The sequence below is a fragment of the Malassezia vespertilionis genome, chromosome 6 (assembly GCF_029542925.1).
Source record: "Malassezia vespertilionis chromosome 6, complete sequence".
In the NCBI taxonomy this organism is placed as follows: Eukaryota; Fungi; Basidiomycota; class Malasseziomycetes; order Malasseziales; family Malasseziaceae; genus Malassezia; species Malassezia vespertilionis.
The window spans coordinates 407,582-434,039 of NC_079252.1; the positions used below are offsets into that span (position 1 = coordinate 407,582).

General features: G+C 56.7%; 16 protein-coding genes across 16 annotated transcripts; 8 read left to right on the plus strand and 8 right to left on the minus strand.

The window, feature by feature from the left end:
• Positions 1-41: 41 nt before the first annotated feature.
• MVES1_003095 (lysophospholipase) lies at positions 42-755 on the plus strand (the record flags this gene model as incomplete). Its single annotated transcript, XM_056207911.1, has 1 exon — positions 42-755. The coding sequence occupies one exon, from the start codon at positions 42-44 to the stop codon at positions 753-755; it is 714 nt and encodes a 237-aa protein (XP_056063886.1).
• Positions 756-778: 23 nt separating this feature from the next.
• On the minus strand, positions 779-3,571 carry MVES1_003096 (uncharacterized protein; the record flags this gene model as incomplete). Its single annotated transcript, XM_056207912.1, has 1 exon — positions 779-3,571. The coding sequence occupies one exon, from the start codon at positions 3,569-3,571 to the stop codon at positions 779-781; it is 2,793 nt and encodes a 930-aa protein (XP_056063887.1).
• A 1,323-nt stretch (positions 3,572-4,894) lies between these two features.
• RPL34A (60S ribosomal protein L34A) lies at positions 4,895-5,271 on the minus strand (the record flags this gene model as incomplete). Its single annotated transcript, XM_056207913.1, has 2 exons — positions 4,895-4,970; positions 5,009-5,271. 2 exons carry the CDS (start codon positions 5,269-5,271, stop codon positions 4,895-4,897), a joined length of 339 nt encoding a protein of 112 aa, XP_056063888.1.
• Positions 5,272-5,595: 324 nt separating this feature from the next.
• Positions 5,596-6,450, plus strand: MRPL6 (54S ribosomal protein L6 mitochondrial; the record flags this gene model as incomplete). The annotated part of the gene is made up of 1 exon (XM_056207914.1): positions 5,596-6,450. One exon carries the CDS (start codon positions 5,596-5,598, stop codon positions 6,448-6,450), a length of 855 nt encoding a protein of 284 aa, XP_056063889.1.
• Positions 6,451-6,549: 99 nt separating this feature from the next.
• Positions 6,550-8,376, minus strand: HRD1 (RING-type E3 ubiquitin transferase; the record flags this gene model as incomplete). Its single annotated transcript, XM_056207915.1, has 1 exon — positions 6,550-8,376. The coding sequence occupies one exon, from the start codon at positions 8,374-8,376 to the stop codon at positions 6,550-6,552; it is 1,827 nt and encodes a 608-aa protein (XP_056063890.1).
• Positions 8,377-8,484: 108 nt separating this feature from the next.
• On the plus strand, positions 8,485-10,513 carry MVES1_003100 (NAD(+) kinase; the record flags this gene model as incomplete). Its single annotated transcript, XM_056207916.1, has 2 exons — positions 8,485-8,752; positions 8,805-10,513. The coding sequence occupies 2 exons, from the start codon at positions 8,485-8,487 to the stop codon at positions 10,511-10,513; spliced, it is 1,977 nt and encodes a 658-aa protein (XP_056063891.1).
• A 1,519-nt stretch (positions 10,514-12,032) lies between these two features.
• MVES1_003101 (uncharacterized protein) lies at positions 12,033-13,070 on the plus strand (the record flags this gene model as incomplete). Its single annotated transcript, XM_056207917.1, has 2 exons — positions 12,033-12,041; positions 12,108-13,070. The coding sequence occupies 2 exons, from the start codon at positions 12,033-12,035 to the stop codon at positions 13,068-13,070; spliced, it is 972 nt and encodes a 323-aa protein (XP_056063892.1).
• A 239-nt stretch (positions 13,071-13,309) lies between these two features.
• MVES1_003102 (uncharacterized protein) lies at positions 13,310-13,693 on the minus strand (the record flags this gene model as incomplete). Its single annotated transcript, XM_056207918.1, has 1 exon — positions 13,310-13,693. The coding sequence occupies one exon, from the start codon at positions 13,691-13,693 to the stop codon at positions 13,310-13,312; it is 384 nt and encodes a 127-aa protein (XP_056063893.1).
• Positions 13,694-13,762: 69 nt separating this feature from the next.
• On the plus strand, positions 13,763-15,877 carry MVES1_003103 (uncharacterized protein; the record flags this gene model as incomplete). Its single annotated transcript, XM_056207919.1, has 1 exon — positions 13,763-15,877. One exon carries the CDS (start codon positions 13,763-13,765, stop codon positions 15,875-15,877), a length of 2,115 nt encoding a protein of 704 aa, XP_056063894.1.
• Positions 15,878-15,949: 72 nt separating this feature from the next.
• On the minus strand, positions 15,950-16,750 carry MVES1_003104 (uncharacterized protein; the record flags this gene model as incomplete). Its single annotated transcript, XM_056207920.1, has 1 exon — positions 15,950-16,750. One exon carries the CDS (start codon positions 16,748-16,750, stop codon positions 15,950-15,952), a length of 801 nt encoding a protein of 266 aa, XP_056063895.1.
• A 235-nt stretch (positions 16,751-16,985) lies between these two features.
• PLP2 (Proteolipid protein 2) lies at positions 16,986-17,876 on the plus strand (the record flags this gene model as incomplete). The annotated part of the gene is made up of 4 exons (XM_056207921.1): positions 16,986-17,026; positions 17,056-17,421; positions 17,465-17,682; positions 17,710-17,876. The coding sequence occupies 4 exons, from the start codon at positions 16,986-16,988 to the stop codon at positions 17,874-17,876; spliced, it is 792 nt and encodes a 263-aa protein (XP_056063896.1).
• Positions 17,877-17,987: 111 nt separating this feature from the next.
• MVES1_003106 (uncharacterized protein) lies at positions 17,988-19,250 on the plus strand (the record flags this gene model as incomplete). Its single annotated transcript, XM_056207922.1, has 1 exon — positions 17,988-19,250. One exon carries the CDS (start codon positions 17,988-17,990, stop codon positions 19,248-19,250), a length of 1,263 nt encoding a protein of 420 aa, XP_056063897.1.
• MVES1_003107 (uncharacterized protein) lies at positions 19,251-21,068 on the minus strand (the record flags this gene model as incomplete). Its single annotated transcript, XM_056207923.1, has 1 exon — positions 19,251-21,068. The coding sequence occupies one exon, from the start codon at positions 21,066-21,068 to the stop codon at positions 19,251-19,253; it is 1,818 nt and encodes a 605-aa protein (XP_056063898.1).
• A 59-nt stretch (positions 21,069-21,127) lies between these two features.
• SMI1 (Cell wall assembly regulator) lies at positions 21,128-22,690 on the minus strand (the record flags this gene model as incomplete). The annotated part of the gene is made up of 1 exon (XM_056207924.1): positions 21,128-22,690. One exon carries the CDS (start codon positions 22,688-22,690, stop codon positions 21,128-21,130), a length of 1,563 nt encoding a protein of 520 aa, XP_056063899.1.
• Positions 22,691-22,994: 304 nt separating this feature from the next.
• Positions 22,995-25,231, plus strand: CWH41 (mannosyl-oligosaccharide glucosidase; the record flags this gene model as incomplete). The annotated part of the gene is given in 2 exon segments (XM_056207925.1): positions 22,995-25,211; positions 25,223-25,231. 2 exon segments carry the CDS (start codon positions 22,995-22,997, stop codon positions 25,229-25,231), a joined length of 2,226 nt encoding a protein of 741 aa, XP_056063900.1.
• Positions 25,232-25,340: 109 nt separating this feature from the next.
• On the minus strand, positions 25,341-26,419 carry MVES1_003110 (uncharacterized protein; the record flags this gene model as incomplete). The annotated part of the gene is made up of 2 exons (XM_056207926.1): positions 25,341-26,360; positions 26,390-26,419. 2 exons carry the CDS (start codon positions 26,417-26,419, stop codon positions 25,341-25,343), a joined length of 1,050 nt encoding a protein of 349 aa, XP_056063901.1.
• Positions 26,420-26,458: the final 39 nt, after the last annotated feature.

Consider the following 26,458-nt stretch of genomic DNA (forward strand, 5'->3'; position numbering starts at 1 on the left):
GGTGTAGTGGTGGAGGTGGACGCCGCTCGTGCGGCTTCCCAATGGCCGCGGCACTCAAGACCCTCATTGTCCCGCCCGTGGGCGGCGGTATGCCTAGCGCGACTGTATTTCTCCTGCACGGACTCGGAGACACAGCACAAGGCTGGATGGACGTTGCACGCATGCTTGGGCAGAACCAGGCGCTGCAGCACGTCCGATTCGTGCTCCCGACGGCGCCAGTGCAGCCCGTGACGGTGAATATGGGTATGAAGATGACCTCTTGGTTCGATCTCTACTCGCTCACGAGCATGGATGAGGGAGAGGACGAGGCTGGTTTGATGAAGAGTACCGAGGCCATCCGTGGCCTTGTCCAGGAGGAAATCAACGGCACTGCGTCGCAGCTCAACGGCCACAAGGTGCCGAGCAGTCGTATTGTCGTCGCTGGCTTCTCCCAGGGTGGTGCCATCTCCCTCCTCACGGGCCTGACGAGCCCTGCAAAACTTGCGGGGGTCGGCGCGCTCTCGACGTGGCTGCCCATGTACGCAAAAGTGCCTGCAATGCGCACACAAAGCGACTTTCCCATCTTCCAGGCACACGGCACGAGCGATCAGATTGTGGATTTCAAGTTTGGCGAGTCGACACACAAGCACCTCGCCAATGACCTTGGCTTCAACAAGCTCGCGGAGTTCTTCCCCTACGAGGGAATGCAGCACTCGGCGAGCCCACAAGAGATTATCGATTTCGGCAAGTGGCTGGAACGTGTGCTTCCTATTTAGTAGATACACTAGCGATGATGTCATTATAAGGGGAAGGAGAAGCCCGATGGGGAGGAGGCGCGCGTAGCGCCAGGCGTGAGAGTTGTGCGCATGCCCAGATTCAGCGCGGAATGCATTTTGGAAAAATCGTGGTCGCGCGGCGGCGCGTCAAACGACGAGCCATTGATCGAGCTCATGCCGCCGCTGCCGTAGCCGGGAGGGAGGAGCGAGGTCCAGAAACTCGTGTCCAGCACACGGTTCACCTCGACGCCTTGCGCTTTGGCATACTGCAAGGCATCCCAGCCCATCGTATCGGTGTGGAGTCCGTGCAAGTCAAGCGCGTGGCCGTGGTCCAGAAGAGAGGAGGGTAGCGAGTCGTGTGTTTCAGGCGTGTCAGAATGGAGGTCAGGCTCTGCTGGTTTGGACCGCAGCTCCTCGGCAGCAAGACTTGCAGCGACGGGGTTGACCTGTGTGGGATTCACCGTCATTTCAGCGCCGCGGTGGAGCATGTCGCTGTTGGGGCGTCCGGCATGCATCGCCTGCTTCAAGCGCATGATGCGCCACTCGTGTGTGCCCATACCGTTCGCTGCCATGTGCAAGCTTGGGTCGGGGACCATGTGTGGGACATCGTGGCGCGGGTTCTGGGCGTGAAATTCCGGCGCGCCCTCCTCACCGTATTTTGCATTCTCCTGGCGCGACTGGACAAGGCTGCGCAAAAAGGAGGCGTAGAGTGCGGGCGTATGGGTAGAGTCAACCGCGGCCTCTTCTAATACCTCGATCGTGTAGTTCACCAGAGCAATCACCTCTTCCTCATTGATATAGTGCAAGAATACAGGACGAATGAGCTTGAGCAAAAAGACGCACGCGTATGCAACGGCAACAAACGTCGGATCCGGCGCATAGCGCAAAATCTCGCGCATGCCGTACTTGACCGTGGCAATAATCTCCTTGGCTGCGTGGACGCAGCGGACAAAGTACTGCGGCTTGTCCACAGACGCGCCGTCTGACGGACGCTCGAGTGCGTACTGCAGCCCAAAAGAGTTCAAAACAAGCACCGCGTAGTTGTAGCGCAACGGTGCTTGGCGCGCAATATAATACATGGAACGCGTCGTCATGTCCGCATCATCGCCAGGGGGCTCGGCCTCGTGGAGCGCCATAAGTGTGGATACGCGGACCTTGTCGGCTGCGTCGCCTCCTTCCACGCCCGACGGCAAGCTCGAAAAAGGAAAGGGAGTCTTGGTGCGGGCATTCGCAGCACCCTCGTCCTCAGAGCGCGCGTTTTGATCTCCTTTTTCCTGTTCTGTGGTCGAGGATCGATACGCGCGCGTCATGGCATCAAGACCTAAGCAGTACCAAAATTGCATCGTCTCGTTGAGCTGCTCGTTGAACGAGGGGAGGATGGCGGGGTAGTCCAGGTCGAGATTCAGACCCGACGGCGTGACGGTCGAGGAGTACAAAAAGTCGAGCTGGCGCGTTTGTACGCGCAGCAAGTCGACCAATGCACAAATGCCCAAATCCCACGGGCGACTGTACCTTTGCATGCACCACTCGGAAGAGTGGCGGATGATCCAGTCTTCGCGGATGCTGTATGGCTTGCCCATCTGCGCACTCAACGTACGGTCGACACAGAAACAAATGTACCACGTCCGCTCGCGATTCAATGCTTCGCGGTGGTCCTTTTCCTCGAGCGGGTAGCCTGGAACAACGTCAGCTTTGCGGTGTAGGTTCAGATCCTGCGCCATGCGTATGGCTACGCCCGCAAAGAGCCACGTCCGGTCTTCTTCGTAGCGCTCTTCGGGCTGATTGTACAACGTGAGCAGGAGGAAGCCCTGCACGATTTCCACCGACTTCATACCGCGGCTCAAAATGTCAAATGCTGATTTGATCGCTTTGCGCAGGCACAGCACATAAAGCTCGGGACGCTTGGTATAAAATTTGGACGCAACGGCGCAAAGACATGTGAAGAGAAAAGGGCAGCGTGCGCATACCAGCGAAGGCGTGTGCCATTCGGGGTCCAGCAAAAAGATGTGCAGAGAACAGTGGTGAAAGAAAATGCAAAAGAGCTCCATCGCTTCTTCCGACGTGACCACACCCTCGGTGAGCAGATCGGGGAGGTTTTCGTCTGCATTGCCTACATTGTCCGAGGTGGATTTGGTCGACGCGGAATGGAAGTAGAATTCGTTGGCCAGGCCCACCTGCGGTTTGCTTGGTGCGCTCCTCTGGCCGGATCCTGTCCCATTCATCCCGGGTTTCTTGCTATTCGCAGACTCGGCGTCGTGGGCACCCGTTTCCGATGCACAATCCTTGGCGGCGTGGGGGTTCCGCTGCCGTTTCCAGTTCTGAATGCTCGCCTCGGCAAGCAGGCCCAGCGGATTCAGTGTGCTATCTGGAAGACATTTCGTGCGTGTGGATTCGGCGGGAGAAGCGAGGCTTGGTTGCGAGGGCATGCTTTTGGGTGCAGAACTATTGTCTTTTTTCAAGATATTTTGCAGTAAACTCTTCATCAGAGCCTCGTCCTTGGACTCCATTAAGCGCTCGCGTGCGCCATCATCGAGTTTGCCCACTTGCTGCATGAATTGCGACGCAGCCTCGGCGATACTCCGGATCGAGTCGGCGCGTTTGTCCAAACCTTCTGCAGCGACAAGCTTGTAAAGGCGGTCCCGCAAGGACCCGTGTGAAGACTGCGCAGAGGCAAGCGATGCATCGCTGGTGGGAGAATCAGACGTTCTTCTGTGCACATCGTCGTTATACAGCAGGACAGGCGAAACGCCATCGCTTTCGGTCTTGCCTTGGCCATCGTGCATACTGTGCAGCACAGAGACCAGCATATCCTCCATGTTCTTCAAACTTTGTTGTATCGCCACTGATTTGCGCCGCTTCTCTGACTTTCGGCCGCGATGACTCTCCAAAAATATGCATTCGTGTCCGCCGCGTGAGCACCGAAGGCAGGGGCCGCCGTTCTCTGCGCCCTCGCATTTCATCTTGAGGCGGTGGCAATTGGTACATGCACGTGCGCCGCGCGTTGATTTTTGTTTGGGAGGATCGCTTTGAGAAGTTGAACTGGTGCGCTCTGTATCCTTCGTCATCGTATCAAAGGCGCGCTTGGATGCTGCAGACATACTTGGCGACTCCAATTTTCTTCCTATAGCATGTGCTCGGGCGCCAAGCTCGCCCGTAGATTCCATCATATCTGACTCTGTGTTCATACCCGGCGAATCGGATGCGATGTTCGAAGAAGCGGGCGTGTAATGTAGTTTGTCGCAAAAGAATAAGTGACGGTTCTCCGCGTCGTATGTACTTCCGGGACTCATACCAAAATGATGATCGGAGCCTGTGTCGCTTTGCCTCAATCTAGATGGGGTATTCACGCAGGTCTCCTCGTACATGCTTTATCGTGCTGTACAACAGTGTATACCCGCGCTGCTTTCTGCAACTTGCAAGGTAAGTGCGGTTGAAGCGCACAAGCTGACCCAACGATTGAAGCAGGCAAACAATTTTGTATATACTTCTTTGTAAATGCGACGAACGGTGGTGTGGCGTGGCCGCAGATGTGCTCAAAGGCGTCGACCTATGCAATAGGAAGATACGCTGGACCCAAGTGCCTGAGGGAGGGGCCTGGGGACGACCTGCGGGGAATGCACCAGCGAAACAGCCCTTGCGTGGTTGGCTGAATTCTAAAAATGACAAATCCAGCTTACGATTTGTCCATGTTGTTTCCTGTAATTTACAACAGGCGGTGATTGGTGGATATCGACTACTTACAGCGCCGCTCCACGGAGGTAACAGAATTAAAAAGCGAGCCAAGCGGGGCAGCGCTTCGCACGCGGCGTGGCATGGCCAACAGCAGAGAGGCGTTGCCACGTGGGTTTGTAATGCGGAGAGTGTATAGCTTCGTAGAGCGGTGTCGATAAAAATGTACTGGTCATGGATTCCCTCATCGTGGCATCAGTGCTCCCGAACAACTCTGTCTTTTCTCACATGCCGAATGCTTCTGCACTGTTCTGCGATCGCATGTTATATCCCAATGGAGAGGTTAACACTATAAAGCACCGTTCCTCTACACAGCGCAGTGTGCAGGCGTAACCTCCTCTATCCGCGCAAAAAGACACGTAGAAATCAATTTTGGAGTACTACAACTATAAACAAATACATGTTTACAGTTAAGCCTGGGTCTGTTGCGACTTAATAACGTTCTTGACAATCTTGGACTCCTCGACCAAGAAAGAACGGATAACACTGCAGGTTAGCAACGGGGCAATAATGGGCAAACATACCGAGTGCGGACACAGTCAGCGCAGCGGCTACCACCGTAAGCACGCTGAACAGTCTTTTTGCGCTTGGAGACAGTGGCGTAAGCGCAGGGGCGGAGTGTCTTGATGCCAGCGAGGGCCTCGTGACAGTCACCGCACTTGGGCGAAGCAGTAAGCTTCTTCAAGTGCAGGTAGCGCAGCTTGCCGCTCGGTGTCTTGATAACCCGTCGGCGGTTAGACTTGGTGTTGTAAGGGTTACGCGTGCGCAGAGTGAGCCGTTGAGCCATCTGTAATGGTAAGTATTGTTCAAAATTAAGTAGGTATGCACTGCCCACACAACGCAATCTTCGATACGATCACGAAAATTTCGACTGCACAGCACAGTAAAATATGCTCCGTATAGCCTGCAACGCTATGTGGTGTAGAAACACACCACTCCATATCGGCACATACCTTGGTATAGGGCGACAAACGTAAAGCCTTGATGTGCAGAGCGCGAAGCCTTCACATTGAATCACGTGATATAATACAGTTTTATGATGCTGAGTAATGGTCGCCACGCGGAAGCAACGTTTCAATTGCCTTGCCTGTGCTCGCGAGGTAAGGCGGCGATGCGCGCTGGGAATGTTTGTGCGATGATGCGGCCCGGTATTGGCGCGGTGTTTCGCCCGGGATTGCCCCTTCGTGCGCCAGTTGTGCACAATATTGGCTCTACGCTGGGGTCTCGCAGTGCGCATACGCGTGCTGAACCAGTCGTGATCCCTTCGACGACGACCGTCTCTATTCTAGACTTTGCACCACAGCCGCGCCCCACTCGCCCATTATCGGGGCTGCTGCGCAAAGCTAAGACGCTTGTATTTAATGGTCCAAAAGGAGAAGTGGTCGTGCCGCTGCATTCGTTCATCAAGATGGACTGGCAGGTGCACAACGATACAAAACACCGTAGTGTTGCGTTCAGTATCCAGGACGAGAAAATTAAGGTCCAGCGCGGAATTTGGGGTCTGACGCGTGCGCTATGTGCCAACGCTGTAAAAGGCGTAGAAGAGGGCCACGAAGTGCGACTACGACTCGTCGGCGTTGGTTACCGCGCGAGTGTTGAGCCGGATCCTTTGCCGCGGAAACATTTGCTCGAGGTCGAATTAGAGCGCAGCCGTGGGCATTGGTACGCATCCGACCAAAAACAAACAGAGCTTGACCGCGCAAAGCGCTTGATCGAGGCGACCGGCTCGCCTGAGCGGATCAATTTGCGCCTGGGATACTCGCACCCCATCCTGCTTTCTGTACCCTATGGAATCAAGGCCACCACGCCACAGCCTACCTCAATCGTGCTGCAAAGCGTCAACAAGGAAATCCTCGGGCAGTTTGCACAGCAGATTCGGCAGTACCGCAAGCCAGAGCCGTACAAAGGAAAGGGCGTATTTATTGGGGACGAGAAGATCAAACTCAAGTCGCCCAAGAAAAAGTAAGCGCGCTTCATTGCATGTATAGGCCCCTTTGGTAGCATGCAGCATACCATGACAAGGCGCGCTGCCAATCAATACAATAAACAGTATTTTTATGATTTTCTATGCATCATGCGCCTTCTCCTTCCCTTTTTCCGCCGCCGAGGCTGCAAGCGCCGTGTGCAATTTCGAAATAGAGTCGTTCAGTACGGACTGCGTGTCTTGCAAAAGACGTAATCGCTCACGCAGTTGGGTATCAATTTCGCCTGCCTCAAAGGACGCGGAGTGGGGTATCTGTGCAAGAGGGACCCAGTCGGCAAGTGCGTCCGGCAACTGCTGTGCCTTTTCGTAAAAGTCGGGGACGGAAACGGGGTCAAAGAGGGGAATCAGTAGAGGATCTTGCGGTGCCGATTCAGTTGGCTTGGGTGCCGGTGCGTTGGCAAAGCGCGCCAGTGTTGCACGTCGAAGAGCGTCGCGCACATCGGCAGGCTCTTCTTGTGGCGCGGCCTGCGTTGCTACTTCCTCAGGCAGTGATGAAACCCTGCTTGGATCTAACTTGTCGAGCAGACCATGCACGGTCAAAGGCAAAGGCGTGGTCGGTGAGGTACGTACGACGGGCTCGGCGTTGACGAGCGGCTGTCCAAAGCGGGCCATGAGCGATGCAAGTGGCGAAGCCAAAGCTTCTTCGTGTGCACTTGCTTGGTGCGGCGCGTGATGCTCGCTCGATGCTGTGGGCGGCACAGCAGGTGAACTTGTTCCCTCTGTGGCGCCTCCTGGTGCTGGAGTGCCTTGTGGCTGTGTCGCTTCCCCCTGCGGCACGCTCGGCCCCGCACTGGTCTCGAGTACACTGCGCCTACACGTCGGGCAGCTTTGCTGTCTCTCCAGCCATGAATGCAAGCACCTGAAATGAAATACATGCCCGCAACCCAACTTTTTCGGCACGCTATTTGCATCCAGCGGTGCGCTTTCCGTGTCTGCCGGCGCGGCAATGACAAACTCTTCGCGGCAGATGATGCACGTCCTGTCGCCCATTTCCTCGAGCTCGTCGTAGGTAAGCGATGGGTACCTGTTCTCCATATCGCGTGTCGCTGCGCGGAACCGCAGCAGCTCGCGCACCTTTTTGTAGAGCGAAAAGCCCAGCAAGGAAAAGTTGCGTGTTGCACTGAATGGCAAGAAAAATGGTGCACCCGACGAGCTAAACAAGATAAACAGGCCATAGCATGCAGGGTAGGTTAAAAACATGAGCAAGTCAGAGACAAGATCGATGTAGAACAAATAGCGGCTCTTTTCGTGCCACAGCTCCTCCTGTGACTGTTCGTAGCACTCGCATGCGTACTTGCACATCAGCGCGCCAAGATGAATTGTTTCGAGAAATGCAGAGGCAGTCATGTAAATCATAAAACTGCCCGGGCCGAAATCCTGTGCAGTGAGCAGCGTCATGACAAACGCCAAAAAGACGTCCACAGCGCCGAGCCAAGAAAAGAGGGCGAGCATGCGTACATGGAAGAGGCGCGTAAACGACTGCATCTGGCCCATTTGCTCGATCCGAATGCTGGCCAGCAAATGGAAGAGCTCGACAAACTTAAAGATGCACGCCAAGGCCACGTACTGTAAGTTAAAGTTGATCGGAAACAACGTCAAGGTAAGGAATACGTCAAAGAGTTGAAAGCCCAGCATCTCCGTAAACTTTTCCAGCTCTGTGCGCCGCAGCTGTCCAAACAAAATGCATTGCATGAGCCGTCCGCAAAGCAGCAGCACGGAAAAGACAAAGTTGAACAAGATGAGGAAACAGCCATTGCTGTTGGCGATCCACGTCGCCGCTGAAAAATAATCCGGCTGCTCCAGACCGGCCTTGAGAAGAACCGCCCCCAATGCCGTAGCACTACCTGCGCTGTACAGCGCAAGCACGGGTGGGTGGACCAACGTCGTGACGCTGATTGTACGTGCCATGGTCGACCCCAGACGACCAGCCTCGGCGCCAACGTGACAGACACAATTGGAATTAAATCCACATCAAGCGGGCCTGCCGCGCGGTGGTCGCACGGATTTGGTGCCACGATGAGCGAGCCTTCGGTGCATGGGCCGAGCCCGCTAAACGCGGAATATTCGAAGGATATGCCGCCGTCTTTTTGTGGGGTATATGAGCGGAGCCAGCAGTCTATTTCGCGGCTTGGTTCGGAATCTGGAAACGTGCTCGAGCAGGCTCCGAGCCCTGCTCTTGGACCGACGCCGGTGCCCAATGCCTCTGAGGACGGCCTGCTGCGCAACCTGACTAGTCAGCTAGCGCAGACCGCTGTCGGCGTGCGCGAAATGAGCAAGCAGCTCGGTATGTGACCTGGAAAAACTGACCCAAGTTCGAGCTCGCGTGCATTCGCAAGTCGAGAGTATTCTGATTATTACCAAGGCACGAGATAACCGTCTGGTGGAATATACGCGGGAAATTGCCGTGTGGCTCATGCTGAGAAAGCGCAAGCAGAGAAAGCGGGGTATGACGGTATACGTGGATGCGCAGCTAGAGCATTCACGCCGATTTAACGCGGCCCGTATCGAGCGCGAGCACCCCGAGCTATTTGAGCCGCTGGACGGCAAGGACGGCCTCAGCAACCAGGATCGCGTAGACATTGCGCCGCACAAGGGCCAGCTGCGGTACTGGACCGCAGAAATGTGCTCCACCATGCCGCACCTATTTGACTTTGTGATTACACTGGGCGGCGACGGCACAGTCCTCTTTTGTTCGTGGCTCTTCCAAAGCTCGGTGCCGCCCGTAATTCCTTTTTCCTTGGGCTCGCTTGGATTCCTCACTCCTTTCGATTTTGAAAAGTACAAAAACTCGCTGCACTATGTACTGGACAATGGTGTGCGCCTGAATATGCGCATGCGGTTCCGTGCAACTGTTTACCGCGTTATTCCACCGTCTGATCCGGGCTCAAGCCGCTACTTACGCCGTGCAATTCGGTCTGGTGATACGGGCAAGATCATCATGGAGAACATCAAGGAAGACGGCTGGCCCACGCTGGAAATGCCCGTACGCGATGGCCAATATGAGTCTACGCGCCAGAAGCACGAGCACAAGGACAAGCCAGTACCTTGCTTTGGGACGCGGCCCGTGGAATCGTTCGAGATTTTGAATGATTTGGTAATTGACCGTGGCCCAAGTCCGTTTGTAAGTATGCTGGAGGTGTTTGCGGATAATTTGCACCTCACAACCTCCCAAGCCGATGGTCTATGTATCTCGACGCCTACAGGCTCCACTGCCTACTCCCTTTCCGCGGGCGGCTCGCTGGTCCACCCCGAGATCCCTGCTATCCTTATTACGCCAATCTGTCCCCACACGCTCTCTTTCCGCCCCATGCTCCTTCCAGACAGCATGGAGCTTCGGATTGCCGTCCCGTACGATTCGCGTGCTAATGCATGGGCTAGTTTCGATGGACGCGGCAGGATCGAAATCAACCGCGGCGACCACATCAAGATCTCTGCGTCACCATACCCCTTCCCTACAGTGAACCCTGAAGAAGTAGAGAGCCCGTGGTTTGACTCTGTGTCACGCACACTAAACTGGAACCAGCGCGAGAAGCAAAAGAGCTTTGTTGTGGTCGAGGAGGGCCCCATGGATGCGCTAGACCTAGGCAAGGGGCCAGAAAAGGAAGCTAAAAAAAATAAAATTATGCGACACAAAGAGGTCGTTACAAACGAGGACAGCGACGAACAGCCCGAACACTATGACATCGACGATACGGAATCCGCACCAGTTACACGTGTGCACTCTTATGACCCGCTCCCACAACGCCCCAGCATAATCTCCAGTGTGCAGCCCATGACTGGCATCACGCGTCTGCAAGACGACCCGTGCAAATCACCCATGGCCCGCTCTGGCATCCTTACGCCCGACCGATTTGGGTCCGGCGGCCCACCACGCCCCCCTGCACCGCTGAGCAAGCGCCATCTGACCTATGCGGACTTCCGCATACAAGATACAATGACAAGCCCTGAGGAGCAGGACAGTATGGAAAACCTTCGCGTTGAAAAACCCTCCAAGCACAGCTCAGCTTTTGTTGTCTACGGCAAAGACGACTCTGATTCGGGTTGATCGGGGCTACACGATGGAACTTTGTACGCCGATTAAAATTCGCGCTGCATCCCTCTTAATTCCGCGGAGATATTAGCGGCTGTTTTTAGCAGACTATCCCATTGGTTTACGCACAGACCATGGATGGCAGAAATAACCAAATACTCCGATCGCCGCGGAGTTACACGCAAAGCTGAAATTTGTGCCGTCTTTACTGTTCTAGTGATTGACCGTGCCAGGGATGCTCGTGGTTCCTTAGATGCAATCTTGTACCTGTCAGTCGGAAAGCAACTCGGATAACAACACCACAATGGATGTAATCGCTGGAACAGGTGCGACGCAAGGACTGCCTCGGATCCGCGATCTGTTTAGTCCTGAGCTCTTTGCGCCAGAAGGATCATGTCTAGTGTTGCGCCCTGGCACCAAGGTGCCCTTGGCGGCTAAGGCACAAGGAAAGCTTTTTTTGAGTGAGCCGACGAGATCCATGGCGGACCACCACGCAATCGACCCGACGCGCCCTACGATGCGTACGTGGTTGCGAGGGCTCCAAGCGCGCAACACGCGCTTGGATTCAGAGCGACACATGGGGATACGACGGGGATTCGTATTAGAGGCGCCGGACATGCCACCGGCATCATGGTCTCCATACGACCGGGAATACACGAAACAGGCTAGCCGCTATGGGCCCGTGCTTGACCGCGATGATCGGCGTCGGTATGAAAACACGTCGTTATCGGACATACAAATAAGACGCAGGACACCATCTCACGATGTTGTATCTTGCAGCGCCAAAAAAGAGTCGCCACCGCATTACATGCAGCGCACGCCGCCGCTGTCTGCATGTTCGGACATACAGCACCCGCCCGAATGCGACCTCGACGACAAGCAGCACAAGGAGCCTGCTGCAAAATTGATGCATCCGCCGCATCAAAACGCGAGCGTCACGTACGCATCGCCGAACGAAGACACAGTAGTTGCTGCGGACAAAAGCGGAAACCGATCACCACCGCAAGCTGCCGATGCGCAGTCGAAAATTGCTTGTGTACGCCTTGGCAAGGACGGGAACAAAGCAGGCAGGTTCGAGTGCAGCTGGTGCAATAAGCGGTTTTCGCGCCCCTCCAGTTTACGAACACATATTAACTCCCACACTGGAGAGAAGCCCTACTGCTGTGATGTGGCCTGGTGTGGGCGCAGATTTAGTGTACACTCCAATCTGCGCCGGCACCAAAAAAATCACAGCGTGTCTGATTTTTCTGATCATGCGTAAGGCGCTTGCCTTTTTTTGGCTCTGGAAATGTACTGTTATAAATATAGACACTGACGCATCAATATGAAATATGGATAATTTTATTCATCGCTGCGTTGCATTGGTGTACCTCGGCGATCCTGCGGCGATCCCGCGCAAGGAGACGATCCGCTGTTAATGAACTGGCGCCGCGGAAAATTCCTGGCAAGTTTAGTGAACTTGATAAGCGCCAAAATGCCACGCGCCAGTACCTCCACTTTTCTCTCGCGACAGCGGCAGCGCTGGCATTGCGACATGGGATTTGTGCCAAGTCCAGGCGGTACAAGCACAAAAACTTCATATCCCACAACACAGGTATATAGACGGCAGCAAGATGACAATTCTCCATCCGTCGTTGTCGTCGTCGATACTTCTACGAGATCGAATGCCGGAACGGTCAAAGTTGAGACCCAGACCAATACTGTTCGCGCGAAACAGACGCCGCCGCCGCCGCCACCGCAGTCGTCTTCCGATAGCACTCCTGTCGGTGCAGTAGTGGGTGGTGTTGTCGGTGGTGTCGTTGGCCTTGCGCTCCTGCTGCTACTTGCTTGGCTACTATACCGGCATATTCGCAACCGGAAAACCACGCGCGCGCTTGATACAGCGTATGCTGTGGCCGGTGTCGGTGGAGGAGGCGTCGACCGCCGTGCACGCACGCGGGGAAACGATACAGAGAACCCCGATATGCTGTGGCACAATTCATTTGGGTCGGTCCCGCTTGTCGTGCCAGTTGGAGGCGCCGACCCCGAGATTGACTATGCATACCGTAACAGTTCACAAACGTCTCCACCACAGTCGCTGCCTTCGGATCCTAAGCTAAGCAGTCGTATGTGGCCCCACCAACCCGGGCCTGCGGCTGTGGAAATGCAGCGTATGCAGAGCGGTGGCGCGTACGCGCAAGACAGCGCCTCGCATAAAACGTCCGTTCGAAGCAGGCAGAGTGAGCTCGCTGCGCCGATGGCGGAATGGAGTGCATTGGCGCCGGCATTCACGGATGTACCGGCCATGGGCGAGCCGTTAGAGACAAGCGAGCAGGCGGACGTGCATAACGAGTCAGCCCCAGAACGAGCGCCTGTAATGATCCACGCGCCGAGTCGCCAGCCCAGCTCTGTGTCGGTGCTCCAATCCCCATCTTCTGCGTACATGTGGCTTCCAGCGCGTGATTGGCAAGAAGAGGAGAATGTTGGGCGTCCAGAAGAGCAGATTCCTTCAGGGACGCAAGACGCCGAGGAAGAGCAGAAGCTCAGCTCCCAGCTCTGGCGCACGAACGGCGCGCTTCGTGTTGCCAACTAGCGTGTAGCCGCGCATGATCCCATATACAAACGTAGGTCTCTTTTTAAGATTTGCCATGACACAGGATAGACAAACGGCGCGAGAGAAAAGTGTGCCGCCAACGCATCTACGGCTACAGAGCTGTATCCTTCACAAACGGCCACTGCCCCGTGCTAATTGCTCGCCTTGGACTAAAATGCATGGGCCTGACCAAATCACCCGGTCTTGCACGGATTTCGGCTGCGAACGGAGCCATTGCACTACGGTAAGCCGTCTCCATACGTACCAACAGGCCCATCTGCCGCGCCGGGCTGCAACCAAAAAGCAAGAATGCGCAGATCGCTTACATACGAACGCAGTACTTCAAGACTAATCGCCGGAGGTGTGATAATTGACACGGATACCTGTGCCTCTGCTGGGTTCGCTGCCATGTCCATGACATCCGCCAACTCTTTCACAGCAGCCTCGCCCTCGATCCGCGTCTCGTGTGGATGCACGGGTGTCACGGACAGATGGTGGTCCTGATACCACCGAAGCACCTTATTCCCATACTTGCTTCGATTTGTACTCGCACCGACCACTGCATACTGACCCGCCTTGAAAAAACTGTTCATTGCTTCCCTCTCCGACGCTGGGATGGACATGGCACCAAAAAAAGAGACGATGTGGAGGTGTTGATGCGTCGCACAGATGCGCCACGTTTTGCCTCCGTCATGCAAAAAGTGGCAGCGGAAATCCGCGCGATCGCAAACCGCTACGAGATTCATATCCCTGGCGAGGGTAATGTAGCTCTGGTGCTGCGCTCCATAGGCGATGAGCTGCGCAGCGACCGCCTACGATCAGAGCTCGGCGCAACAGATTTGCCGCAGCTATGCGGCACGCTGCTGGATGACAAGACGCCAGCGAGCGAGCGGACTGAGGCGCTGCGTGTGCTTGCAAATTTGTGCATTTGTGATTCATCAAATCGTGAACACATTCTTGAGCATGGCATCGATGCAGCCATGCTCGCCGTGCTGACCCGGCATGCGACACAACAATCCAAGCTCGGAAAGAGCACGCTGCTAGAGCTCATGGCCGGCGTCGGTGCCCTGCTGAATCTCGCGACAGACTGTCCACGCGCCAGGGCCACAATGACAGAAGCCGGCGCAGTCGCGACGGTAAGTGCATTGGTTGGCTCCGAGCGTATATACCAAGTTGGCTCGTGGGCGTTTGGCCCTCCTCAAGGCGCGCGGCCTGACTGGGCCGAGGAAATTATGATGCGTTTGCGCATCGCTTCCTGGGGCTGGAGTTTGGTGCTGACCCTGCTGGACACTTCGGACGAGACGGGTCAACAGCAGCTGCAATCTGAAAAGCGGCCTGTTGTGTGGCACGCCGAGCAAGTATTCCACGCGCTGACACCCTTGCGTGCGCTCGCAGCCAATACTGAAAAAGCGCCCGCGTTTGACGAGGAATTTGACTTGGAAGAGATGGTCGAGCTAGAGCACGCTATTTATCTCGGCTTGTCCGCCGTGCTGGACGACGGTGTGCGCTCTGACGCGTTTTGCCGCCTTGCCACTGTGCCATACGGCGAGGAGCCATCTGCTTTGCAATCCATGTGTGAAATTGTGCGGCAGGCGATTGCGCTTCCCCTGTATCTACGTGTGCTTGTGTGCAAGGATCAAGATGCGGAGCAAGCCGCAGAGAGTGTCGTGGCCACGGGTCGTATGAAGGCGTCGCATGCCATTGTAGCTATCGCAGGCAACGATGCAAACCTTGATACCCTATGTCCAGTCACGCCGGATGGACAGCTTGCGTCGGATCATTGGTTTGTCGCAGAGCTCACCAGTGCTGTGCTAGCCGAGCCCGAACTTGTCCGACTTCCGTGCTCGATGCTTGCACTCGGCAACTTGGCGCGCGGTGAGAAACAATGTATTGCACTCGCACAGGTGCATGGCTTGGTCGATGCTGTCGTCGCGCATATGAAGAATGGGAATATGCACGTCGCACATGCCGCCGTAGGCCTGCTCAAGAATTTGGCCATTCCCACTACCAACAAGCCCCGTATCGCGGCGACAGGACTTGTGCCTACGCTGCTGACCTTTCTCGCAAGGGAGCGCGACATGATACAGCCCTTGCAGTACGGCGCCGTCGGTCTTCTCAAGCATCTTGCGAACGATGTGTCACACCCAGATTCCGTGCTCTTCCTCTTTGGCCTCTTGCCAGCACCTGCAAAGCCAACCGAAATGGTGCAAGTGCTCCTGCAACTCTACCGTCGCACGGACCAGCTGCATTTAAAGCTCGAAACGACGCGCGTGTTTGTCCACATCATCCGTTCTTTGTGGAGTGCGAACCAGACCCGCGTGCAAGAGATTGCTGCGAAGCAGCACCTAACAGAGGCGCACGTCGACGAGCAAATCAAGCTCGCATGTACGGAAATGCACGACGCAGCAGTACTGGATGCGCTCAACGCACTACTGCGCTATGGTCGCACGAATGCTGTGCTGCTTAGTGAAGGATTGCTTACCCTCACGCTCGTTTACAGCGCCAATGCCAGCACCGCGTCGGATGCGGCGACGAGTCTGATACAGCACGTCGAGGGAAGCGCAAGCGAACAACACTTTTCTACTGGCGCAGAGGCACTGGTGTATGCATTGGGCGATGTGCCGGTGCAAATCCAAGGGAATGCATGCAGCCTGATCCAAGTACTGGCAGCCGCGCCCCCGACCGAGGCACAACAGACTCTCTGTGCAGCTGTGCGCGCACCATTGACGTCGCTAGCAACATCTACCTCGCAAATTCAGTCGGCCGCATGCAAGGCACTGGAGCTTGTAGAGGCGCAGCAAATGTAGCATTGGTACGCCTTCGATTATCTACCATGTGTAAAAAGCAAACGAGGCCATCACGAAATTAAATTAAATCATTTAAGCGGACGCGGCAAATGTGCCAGGAAGTGTAGCCGCCGCACTCGGGCGCTGCTCAAAGCGAGAAACCCAGCCAGTGAGCCACGGGAGTCTCGAGCTCGAGTCACCCTGGAGGATGCTAGGTTTGGTCGCCTTAAAGTCGCGCAGGATGGGGAAGAGGAAAATGTCAGACCACGTCACGTTCGAGCCAAACATGTAATCGGCGCCGGCAATGTTGAGGTGTTTCTGCGACTGGTTGATCACCGCCTCGAGCAGCATGAGAACACCCTCAGCAGCCTGCAAGCCCTCGCCGAGACCTGCCTCGATGTCCGCGGCAGAGGCACCATTGTTGCGAAGCGCAAAGTAAGGCTTCACGTATTCGTCTTCGACGACGGTTTGGACACGGTGGATAATCACAGCGCACATCTGCTCGATCTCAACACGAGTCAGGGCTTTGTCAGCGTAAGAGCGGGTGTGCGACTGGGGAAGACGCGGAAGGAGACTGCGGACGGACGGGTCGTTGCTCTCTTGCTCCGAGAGGATCTCGTCAATGTAGCGCGAAATAGCGAGCACCTCGTAGAGCGCGACACTGTCACGCCCAGAGTACATGCCGTTGGGGCGGTGCATCAAGACAGGGATGGCACCAAACGGAGAAAGCGTGTGGAGCTCCGGCGAGTTTGGCATCGTGTTATGATGAAGGTACGCAATGCCGAGCTCCTTGAGCGCGATCATGACCGACTGCGTGTTGGTGGAGAGCGATACACCGAAAACTTCAATGGTACCGATGTTCTCGGGCGATAGGACCTTGTTTGGAACGAACATGATAAAGAGTGACCGAGGGGAAGCCAAGAGACGGATGCATGCATCATTTAATACCTGTCCGCAGCCCCTTTTGAAAGGCGGGCGCCTGCGCCTGTGCGCATCGCACTCCACGTGTTGACCAAAGACAATGTGCGCGCAGCGCACGTGCCCATGTGCAGGTACGCAGCCCGGTTGGGAAAGCTGACGCAGCGAGTTTGTCCAAGCGCACGTCACGGCAGCTGCAGTGTGGAGAGCGATGCCCCAAGTGGACGTAAATCCTAACGAGGATACGGAATTGTGCGTTTGTGGTGCATAGCTCATCGTAGTCACGACGCACTGCGTGCGCGTGGGATTATCCCCCCAAAAGCACCAAGCCGGTCGCCATCGCCAGAGCTTCCTACTGAAGAGGAGCGCAAAGATGCGGCTTGGCGGCAGGCGAATATAGATGATTTGGATCTCGCGCTTGAGGATGCTGATGGCGAGGAGGAGCGGATCTTGCAAAGGCTGCGCCTTGAGCGGCTAGGGGAACTCTCTGCCACACAAGCGCGCGCGCAATTTGGGCGCATGTACCCCATTTCGCGCCCGGATTATACGCGCGAAGTCACGGATGCGAGCCGTGTGAATATGCCAGGAAGTATTTCAAACGGGAAGGATGCGGGCACGGGTGTGGTATGCTTCCTGTACAAGCCAGGGTAAGTGGGCGTTTACATAAAAGAAAAGAAAAACTGACGACAGCATGGATATGTGCCGCCTTTTGGAAGGCTACCTCGAGACACTCGCGGCCAAACATCCCGAGACCAAGTTTGTAAGCATCGTTGGCGACCAGTGCATTCCAAACTACCCGGACAAGAACTTGCCGACGATGCTGATCTACCGGAACGGCGAGCTGCGTCGCCAGGTGATCGGGCTTCGCCCCGAGATTGGCTTGGATGGGATGAAGACGACGCTGGCGGGTACGTGTACGGAGGATCTGACAACAGATGTCGAGTTACTGCTCACTGCAGTGGGTGTCATGGATCCGCCGCAGAGTACACAGCCGAAAGCAGCAGTGGATGACGACGAGGATGACGACAGAAATAGATACTCCAGTATCCGTTCGCGTCAAAAGAGACTGGAAGAGGAAGATGCGGAGCTGGACTGGGACTAGACTAGCTGTAGCATCCATGTGAATTCTATGTAGCGCGCCGCTCTCCGAATTGCGTACATTTGCCATTTTTCAAGTGGAGGCACGCACGGACCTCGGCCAATTTCTACCACGATGGATGCGATACGGCAGGCGCTCCGTGTCGCACAGCAAAGCATCGCGCCAGTAACAGGCACAACTGCGCAATTTACAAGCCTCGGTACGCTCGATTCGACCATCCGCAGCTACGAGCTTGCCCTTGATACAGTTACGCCACTGACCGCTGCCAGCACGGCGACAGATCTCCACGCGCAGCTCCAGAGCACGCATTCCACCATCTCTGATACCAACAAGCAGCACTATATCGCGCTCAACAAGCTTTCCCGTGCTATCGATAAGAGATTTCCTGTCTCTGCGCATGATCTAATCGACCCTAGTCTCTTTAGCAGCGACACTTGCACGCGTGCTCTGGACAATGTCGTGCTCGACTACTTGTTACGCGCGGGCTACGCCGACGTAGCCCACGTGTTTGCGGAGGAAACAGGCCTGGGCATGCCGGAGCAGCAGGCACATTTGTATGCGAAACTAGGCGCGTTGTGCCACACGCTTGCGCACGGAACACTGCAGCCAATGCTGGAATGGGCGCTCGCACACCGCGAAGCATTGCGCGTGCGCGAAAGCCCACTCGAGTACCTCCTGTTCCGCCAAACCTTCCTTAACATTATGCGCGGCCAAGCGAGTGGCGTGTCTCTAGCGCCTGCTCAAACAAAATCACGCACCAATATCTCTGCCGCCTACCACTACGGCCGCAAACACTTTGTGCCCTATCTCGGCACGCACCTCAACGAAATCCAGCGCCTCTTTATGCTGCTTTTGTACGTGCCTGAATTTCACATCGACGCAGCGGGCGCATCGCTTCAACCGCCGCCGAGCACAGAAGCGCTGCTTTCCTTCGTCCCTCCCCTCTACCGCAGCGCTGTAACATCGCTGAGCACGAGCTACGAGCAAATTGCGGAGCAGCTATATGCAGATTACTGCGCCTTGGCCGGCATACCGCAGCGCGGCCCATTGCAGGTAAGTGTCGATGTCGGCGCCAACATTGCCCTGCGCCGAATTATCAAAGCGCGCAGCGTGATGAAAGACAGCAAGAACGGCTGGAGCCAGGCAGACGAGCTGCCGATTGAGATACCCCTCCCTGCCGAGCTGCAATTTCACAGCACGTTCCTCTGCCCCGTGAGCAAAGAGCCCGGCACGGAAAATAACCCGCCCATGATGTTGCCCTGCGGCCACGTTTTGTGCCGCGACAGCCTCACGCATGTCGCGCGCGGCGTGCGTGTCAAATGCCCCTACTGTCCCGTGGAGTCCAATGCAAAAGACGCGCTCCGCCTCTACTTTTAGCTACTGAAAGTCTAGCTGGATGAGAAAAAAAAGCATGTTCATGAGCACGTGTAAGCTCGTCCATACACAGGTAGGCACGAGCTCTGGATAGAGGCGCATCTCTGCGAGTCCCACCTGCGCCATATTTACGCCGTACAGCAGCACACATACGCGGGTCGTGGCCCAGTTCGAGATGCATTCCGAGACCCAGATCACCAAAGAGCCCTGCATCGTAAGCTTGTAATTGTAAGGGTCCTTGTCGTCAAAAGCAAAGAAGGGATACATGCGCCGGTTGATGCCGAAGTGCAGCAGGGAAAGCCAGCCGAGAAAAGCGAGCATGGTAGTGTGCTGCGCCATGTTGCGCAGATAAAAAAAGAGGCTCATCTTTTCCGCGTGGCGTTCCCACGGCACGGCGCGCGGATTAAACTTGTTCAGGAAGCGCAGCCATGTGCGCGACATGGTAAGTGGGTACCAAAGACATACCCACGCGGAGCTCAAGAGCTGGATGAGCGCAAACTGGTCAAAGCTCCGGAGCCGCGCAAACAGATTGCGATAAAAGATAAAGTACACCATAAAGTAGAAAAACTTGGAGACAAACTGCAGTGCACGGCTCCGGACCTTATCCCCAAGCACGACCTGGGAAAGCGTGCTCAGTACATTCACCGTCACGAGCCAAAACGCAACGTACAATGTGCCGTCGAGACCAGTGTGCGGCAAGGTGGACAGGTACACGATCGCGTACCCCTGCCCAATAAGCAATGTGAGCAGATTGAGCGCCATTGTGCTGAGGAACCACAAAAACCGGCGGTAGGACGCAGGGATGCGTGCAAACATAGCCGTCGACACAAACGGCTGCTGGCTCTCAGGAACTGCTGTGCGGTGCAGCTGTCGCCCGCGACGACGGAGCCCCACAAAGCACACACACGCAGGCATGGCCATGGTCGCGAATGCGAGCAAAACCCACTGTGTCTTGAGTGCCCATTGCTCGTCTTCTGGGTCCGCGCTGTCGAAAGGATTCCAGCGGTAGAGCAAGTAGCCGCAGAATACACTGAGCGACCAGAAAAGCACGTACGACGTCTTGGCACCGATTGCCGACGGCCACCAGTTGAGTCGGTACAGCGTAAAGAGCTGCGTGACAAAAATAAGACCTACACTCACATACGCCCCATAGTACCATAACAAAAAAAACCAAAAATTCTCGTCCATCTGCGTTTCTCGCGTATTTGGAAACGGCATTGCACACCATCCCAGCACAAGCAGCACAGGTAGCCAAATGAGCACAAAATTCCGCTGCGTCCAGCTCCCCAAGACCGTGTCAATGGCGTCGCCACTGGGCCGGAAGGCATGTTCGAACATGTGCTTTGGCCGCACCGACGGCGAGCTTGGCAGCGGCATATCTTGTACACTCGTGTCGTATTCCGGCGCACGCGTGCGGAATCCGATCGGCTCCATATTCGTGTTCCGTCCGGGATTCAGCGCACCGATATTGGTCGTCGCACGAAACACGGACGGACTAAATGCAGGGCGCGGCGCACTGTCCAGCGCGCCGTAACTGTGCTGCTGGCGCGACTTTCGCTTCTGTGTGCCCAGGCCCCACAATATATTTCCCTGCGGCAGCGCCCACCGCGCGCCAAAAGGCAACTGGAAGCGCTCGCTGCTTTGCATCGGCGCTGGCAGCCAGAATCCAGTGCCGAGCGCGGTGCTGGGATCGGCGCCGTACCCAGGCGACGGGGGAATCTGGTCCAAAACAGGACGCGGCAGCTCTTCCTCGCTCAGGTCCTCGTCGGAGCCAAGCTCTTCTGACCATGAGCTGCGGCCCAGTGCATCTGGCACGTCCATCGCGCTTGTGGGGGAAAAAAAGCGGGTGGAGGCGGGTGCTGCGCTATGTCGTCACTATCTTATGCGGGCGTGGGCATGGTGTCTTCCATGTGAATGACATGGTCAGACGAGTCGTCGCGCTTGCCCGACGGGCCAGGCAGCGCTATCGGATGGTCTGGCGCGGAGGCGTCAATCAGCCTCGAAGTGCTGCGCATCGCCCGACTATCGCCGTAGGCAGTTGACTTGGAGCGCAAGCCGCGCAAGCCGAGAACAGCAGGGTGTGGCATCGTTTCCACGTCGGACGTAGGAAGTCCAATGTCCACGCTTGTGCGGCACGAGAGCTCCAGTGTCTCGTCCAGCGGCTCTTTCTGCGGGTTTGCCGTCGTGCGGTAGGTCGAGCCAAAGGAAAACGGGGTAAACTCGCGGATCGTTCCGATGGCGGCAGGTATGGCAGCAGGCTCGGTGCTGTACTGCGCCTGTTCGCTCGCTTGCACTGCACGCACGTCTTCAATGGTTGGCAGATCGAGGATGGGCTCCGGCACGGGCATCGCGCGGCGCGGCTCGCTCTTCGCCTCTGTTTCCTGCACGCGGCGTTGGACGGGTGCTTGGCGCGGCACTGCAGACAAGCCTAGGCGCTGGGGCACGGCAGGGATGGCTGCGTGCAATGGGTCGAGGGGGTCCAAGGAGGCGTTCTCGACTACATGTGTGGCCAACGCGCTTTCGTCGTACGCCCTGCGCTTGCTGCTCTCTGCGCTCGACTGTGCACGGCCGACAGACATACCTACCGTGTCCCAGTGCCGTACGGAGCGGTCTGACCATGCCTCTAGTACAGGGCGGTTGCGGTTTCTGCCGACGAGGCGGAAGCCGGCAGCGGGCACCCCTTGGCGATTACCGCCGCCGGCGTTCACGCCATCGCCTGCGCTGGTATAGTAGGATTGGTAACCAATCTCGTCCTCCATCTCCACATCGCTCTCCGCGGGGGGCTCGAGCTGGAACGTTGTGCCTGCATGCAGCTCCTCGGCGAGCAGCATCAAAAACTTGGCCCAGCCATCGGCACCATCGCAGCCCCAAATGACTACCTTGGTATCAAAGTCGCGGCCAAACAGAATCACTTGGCCAGCGGCGCCGCCGCCAATCGGATCCGGCATGAGATCCACACCTAGATAGTTGCCCACCCTGTCCGTGATGAGGGGAATCCAGCCGGGGCACGCGTATTCCTGGCGCACCCAGCGATCGGGACAGCTGCTCATGCGCGCGCGCAGTCTCTCGTTGGCGCCCGTCTCGGGATCGTTGTCTACATGGCGCCAAAACTGCCATTCGCGCAGGATATCGTCGGTTCCCAGGAAAGGGAGCCCAAAAAAGAGGCCGTCATTGCACGACGCCGTTGACTCTAGTTCCTGGCCATTGCAACACGAAAGCCATTCGAGTACCGGCAGCGGTAGTGACTGGCCAATCCCGGCTTGCAGTGCATCTAAGTCCATCGCTGCAGCGGGATAGTTGAATGTGTCGCGGAGCTCCTCGTACTGCTCGTCGCAAAAACGCAGGATACGCGCCCACGCACGGCCGACGTTGCTCTCACTTTTCACATGCATAGGAAGCTCACCCGTGCGCGGCTCGTGAGAGGGAAGCGACATGTTTGACATCGCGGCGTGTTTCACCGAATTGTAGTGCTGTGCCAATCCCGACGGTGGTTCGCTCGCAGCATCACGCGAAACAGCTCTTTCCGATGGTTTGCTTATAAATCTGCTTATCGAGCTGAACAAATTCTTCGACATCGTCCGGGTGCAGCTGTACGGTGCCGCGCCAATGCAAAATCGCGTGGTCCGAGGTTTGGCAAGATGCACACGCACCTGCTTTGTCATGTTTGTTGCTGCGTCACATGTCACGTGGAGGAAAGCACAAATGTGGGGAGAAGCATGCATGTACGTTTTGTTGGTCTTCGCTACCATGCGCAATCCGCCGTTTTTAGCGGGATTGCAGCTGCTACAGCTCATACTCGCCTTTGCGGCATGTATTTCAGCTTCCAGTGATGTTGTCGGCGACCCAGGCACCGTCTGGGGCACCTATCGGCCTCAAGTATTGTTCGGCATGCGACCGCGTCTTCCAGACTCGCTCGTCACGGGGCTCGCGTACTTTGCGACGCGGGACTACCATGATGTAAACAATATGCGCCACAGTAGCGCGGAAAATCAAGGCATTGATGGGTACGGCTGGACCTACCACGATGGACGCACCTTCGGAGTACAAGAAATCATGGACCGTGCGAACAACTACAAAATCGAAACAAGTTTCGTCAAAACAGGCCACGAATCAAGCCCAGGAAACTGGGCCGTGCGTATCAAAGGCACGGTGATTGACCGCGATGATCCTGCAGAGCTCGCTGTCGTGTATTATATCGGCAGCGAGTCGCCTGACACCACGCTTTCCATCCACGGTACCTCGGACGGCCCCTCGTTCTCGGGCACCTCGCCGGTGTTTGGCAACTTCACGCTCAAAGCGGTGCAGCCTACCATAAACCGCTATGCACACAATGTCTCGCCGTCGTACACGGGCATACAGGCGCCGTACGACGAGGTATGGCGCGGCAAAGAGTATGTCTTGAGCGAGTTGGCCACCAATTTTGAGCAGATATACAAGCACGGCGAGACGGACATCAACGATCTTCCCCCTGCTGCTACTGTACTCCAGCTACACAACAACACAATGAGCCAGGCCACGTTCTATGCTCTGCAGCACACCTTTACCGGCGACTTTACCCTGGATTGGTTCTTCGAGTCCGCTGATACGCCGCGTGCGGCGCACATGGACAGTGCCGCGTTCAGCGGCGCACTTGCGCAGCACAAGCATGCGTACGAAGACCGCTTTGAAACGCAGTTCCAGCTAGCCAAGCAAGGCTTTTCTCCCGAGGAAATCGCCCAGGCGCGCCAAATTACTGCCCAAGTGCTCGGCGGGATTGGCTTCTACCACGGCGACAGTTTGGTCGACAGCCGCGAACTCGACAATGAAGAGCTCAACCTGCACGAGCCCGAGAGCGCGCAGCCGCAAATTGTGCCGTCTCGAGCGCTGCTCACCGCCACGCCAAGCCGCAGTTTCTTCCCGCGTGGATTTTACTGGGACGAGGGCTTCCATCTTTTGCACATTGGTGCTTGGGACATGAACCTGAGCATGCAGCTGTTTGAGTCCTGGACAAGCTTGATCGACGACAAGGGCTGGGTCGCCCGCGAGCAGATCCTCGGCAAAGAGGCCCACAGCTGGGTCCCGGACGCGTTCAAGGTCCAGTTTCCCAACTATGCCAATCCGCCAGCGCTGATCATGGGCCTGAACGCGTATTTGGACAAGCTTGCAGCCGTACAGGACATGACTGGCGTTGCAGAGGCCGCACAGCAGCCATTTGCGCTAGGCGCCGCGCGGCAGGGCGGGAAGCCCCGCGATCCAAGCTTGCTGGCGCGCTTGTACGAGCCATGGCGGCGCCACTATTTATGGTACAGAGACACCCAGCGCGGCCAGGTCCGCCAATGGGACCGCGACGCTACTGCAAAAGGCGAGGCATTCCGTTGGCGCGGCCGGTCGCAGACCCACGTTTTGACCAGCGGCCTGGACGACTATCCGCGCGCGACGGAGCCGCATATCGGCGAGCTGCACGTCGATCTGCACGCTTGGATGGGCTGGTTTGCGCGTGCGATGCACCGCTTCGCCAAGACGCTCGGCATGGACGACGACGCGGTGGAGTACGAGCACCATGCAGCCGGCATCCAAAACAATCTTAAAGACTTGCACTGGGACGCGCAGAGCAAACTATTTTGCGACGCGTCGGTGGACGAGTTCGAGGAATCGTATTTAGAGTGCCACCCTGGCTATGTGAGCCTCTTTCCTCTGCTCATGGAACTGTTACCTGCGGATAGCGACGAGCTGGGCGCGACGCTCGCCATGATGCACGACCCAGCGCAGCTTTGGTCACACCATGGCTTGCGCAGTTTGAGCAAGCAGCATCCTCTCTACCGTACCGGCGAAGACTATTGGCGCAGCGCTGTCTGGGTCCCGGTGAACTACTTGGCCCTGCGTGCGCTGCACAACCACTATGCTGTTGTGAACGGGCCGTACCGCGCGCTGGCACAGGCAATGTACACTGCGCTGCGGAAAAACATCATCGATACAGTGCTAAATGTATGTCGCAGGCACACTGACATTAGGAATACGCCCGCACGGGGTATACGTGGGAACAGTACGATGCAGATACGGGCGTCGGCCGGCGCAACCATCCATTCACCGGATGGACGTCGCTGGTCGTGCTGATCATGGCTGAGAAGTACTGATAGATAGCGTCGAAATACGCGCTTCAAGTGATTCGAGCCGCTCGTGGAGCGCGCGCAAATTGCCCTGCGCCGTCTCCGCATTCTCTGCGAGACTTTTCGTAGCATTCATGAGCATCTCACGCACTTGTGTAATCTGCGTGCGCTGCGTGCTGCTCTCGCGCTCGACGGACGCCATGGTGCTCGCTGCGTCGGCGGCGGATGCGTGGAGCGGCGCGAGTGTTTGCAGCCGCGAAAGCAAAGCTGGCGCAAGCGGAAGGAGCGGCTCAATGCGCGATTGCAGTGCGTACAGCTCGTCGAGGTGTGCAAGCGACTCGGCACTCGCGCCATCCTCTTTCATCAGCCGCTTGCGCACCTCCGCGGTGCGTTCCAGCTCGGACGCGGCGAGTTTGGCGCGGTGGACAATGGCGTCCATATGCTTGGCCTGCGTGAGGAGCGACATTTGCGACTCGAGCCTGCGCAGTGTCTCGAGCATGGGTGTGATGTGCTCGACGACGTCGGGTGTACCAAGCATGTGCTCCAGCTGTGCAAGTCGCGCGTCAAAGCCAGAAAAAGCGTCGCGCACAGGTTTCCCGGAGCGTGCACCGGGGGAAGACGGCGCATCCAGTTCGCGGATTAGCGCCGCAGTCTCGGCACTGTCCATCGGCACGAGCGACGCGTCGTTCTCGCCGATGCGCACTTGCAGTGCTGTCAAGTGCGCAAGCAACTGTGCCGCATTGGCGCGCTCCGTTGCTTGGCCGCGCTCGGCCAGCGCCGTCTCCAGCTCCTGAGTCTCCTGCTGAAGCCGTAGGAGGCGTGCTAGTGATGTTTCCTGGCCCGTGTACTCCGGCACAATAGGATCGGCTTGGCGGAAATGCTGCTTGGCTGCGTGTGGGTCCAAAGCAGCGCGCTCGATGGCATTGTTGGGGCCTTCAGACTCGTCGTCCGAGTCGTCAGAGTAGGTATCGTGTAGGGGTGCTGTACGTGGCGAAGTGACTGACTCGTACACGTCTGGCGCGGTGTCCTATCGTGAGCATGCGCGGCTAAGCGTACAATATCCGGCAGGCCATGGTACTTGGACATGGCGGCAGCAAAGCTCCACACGCCTCCACATTGGGGTTC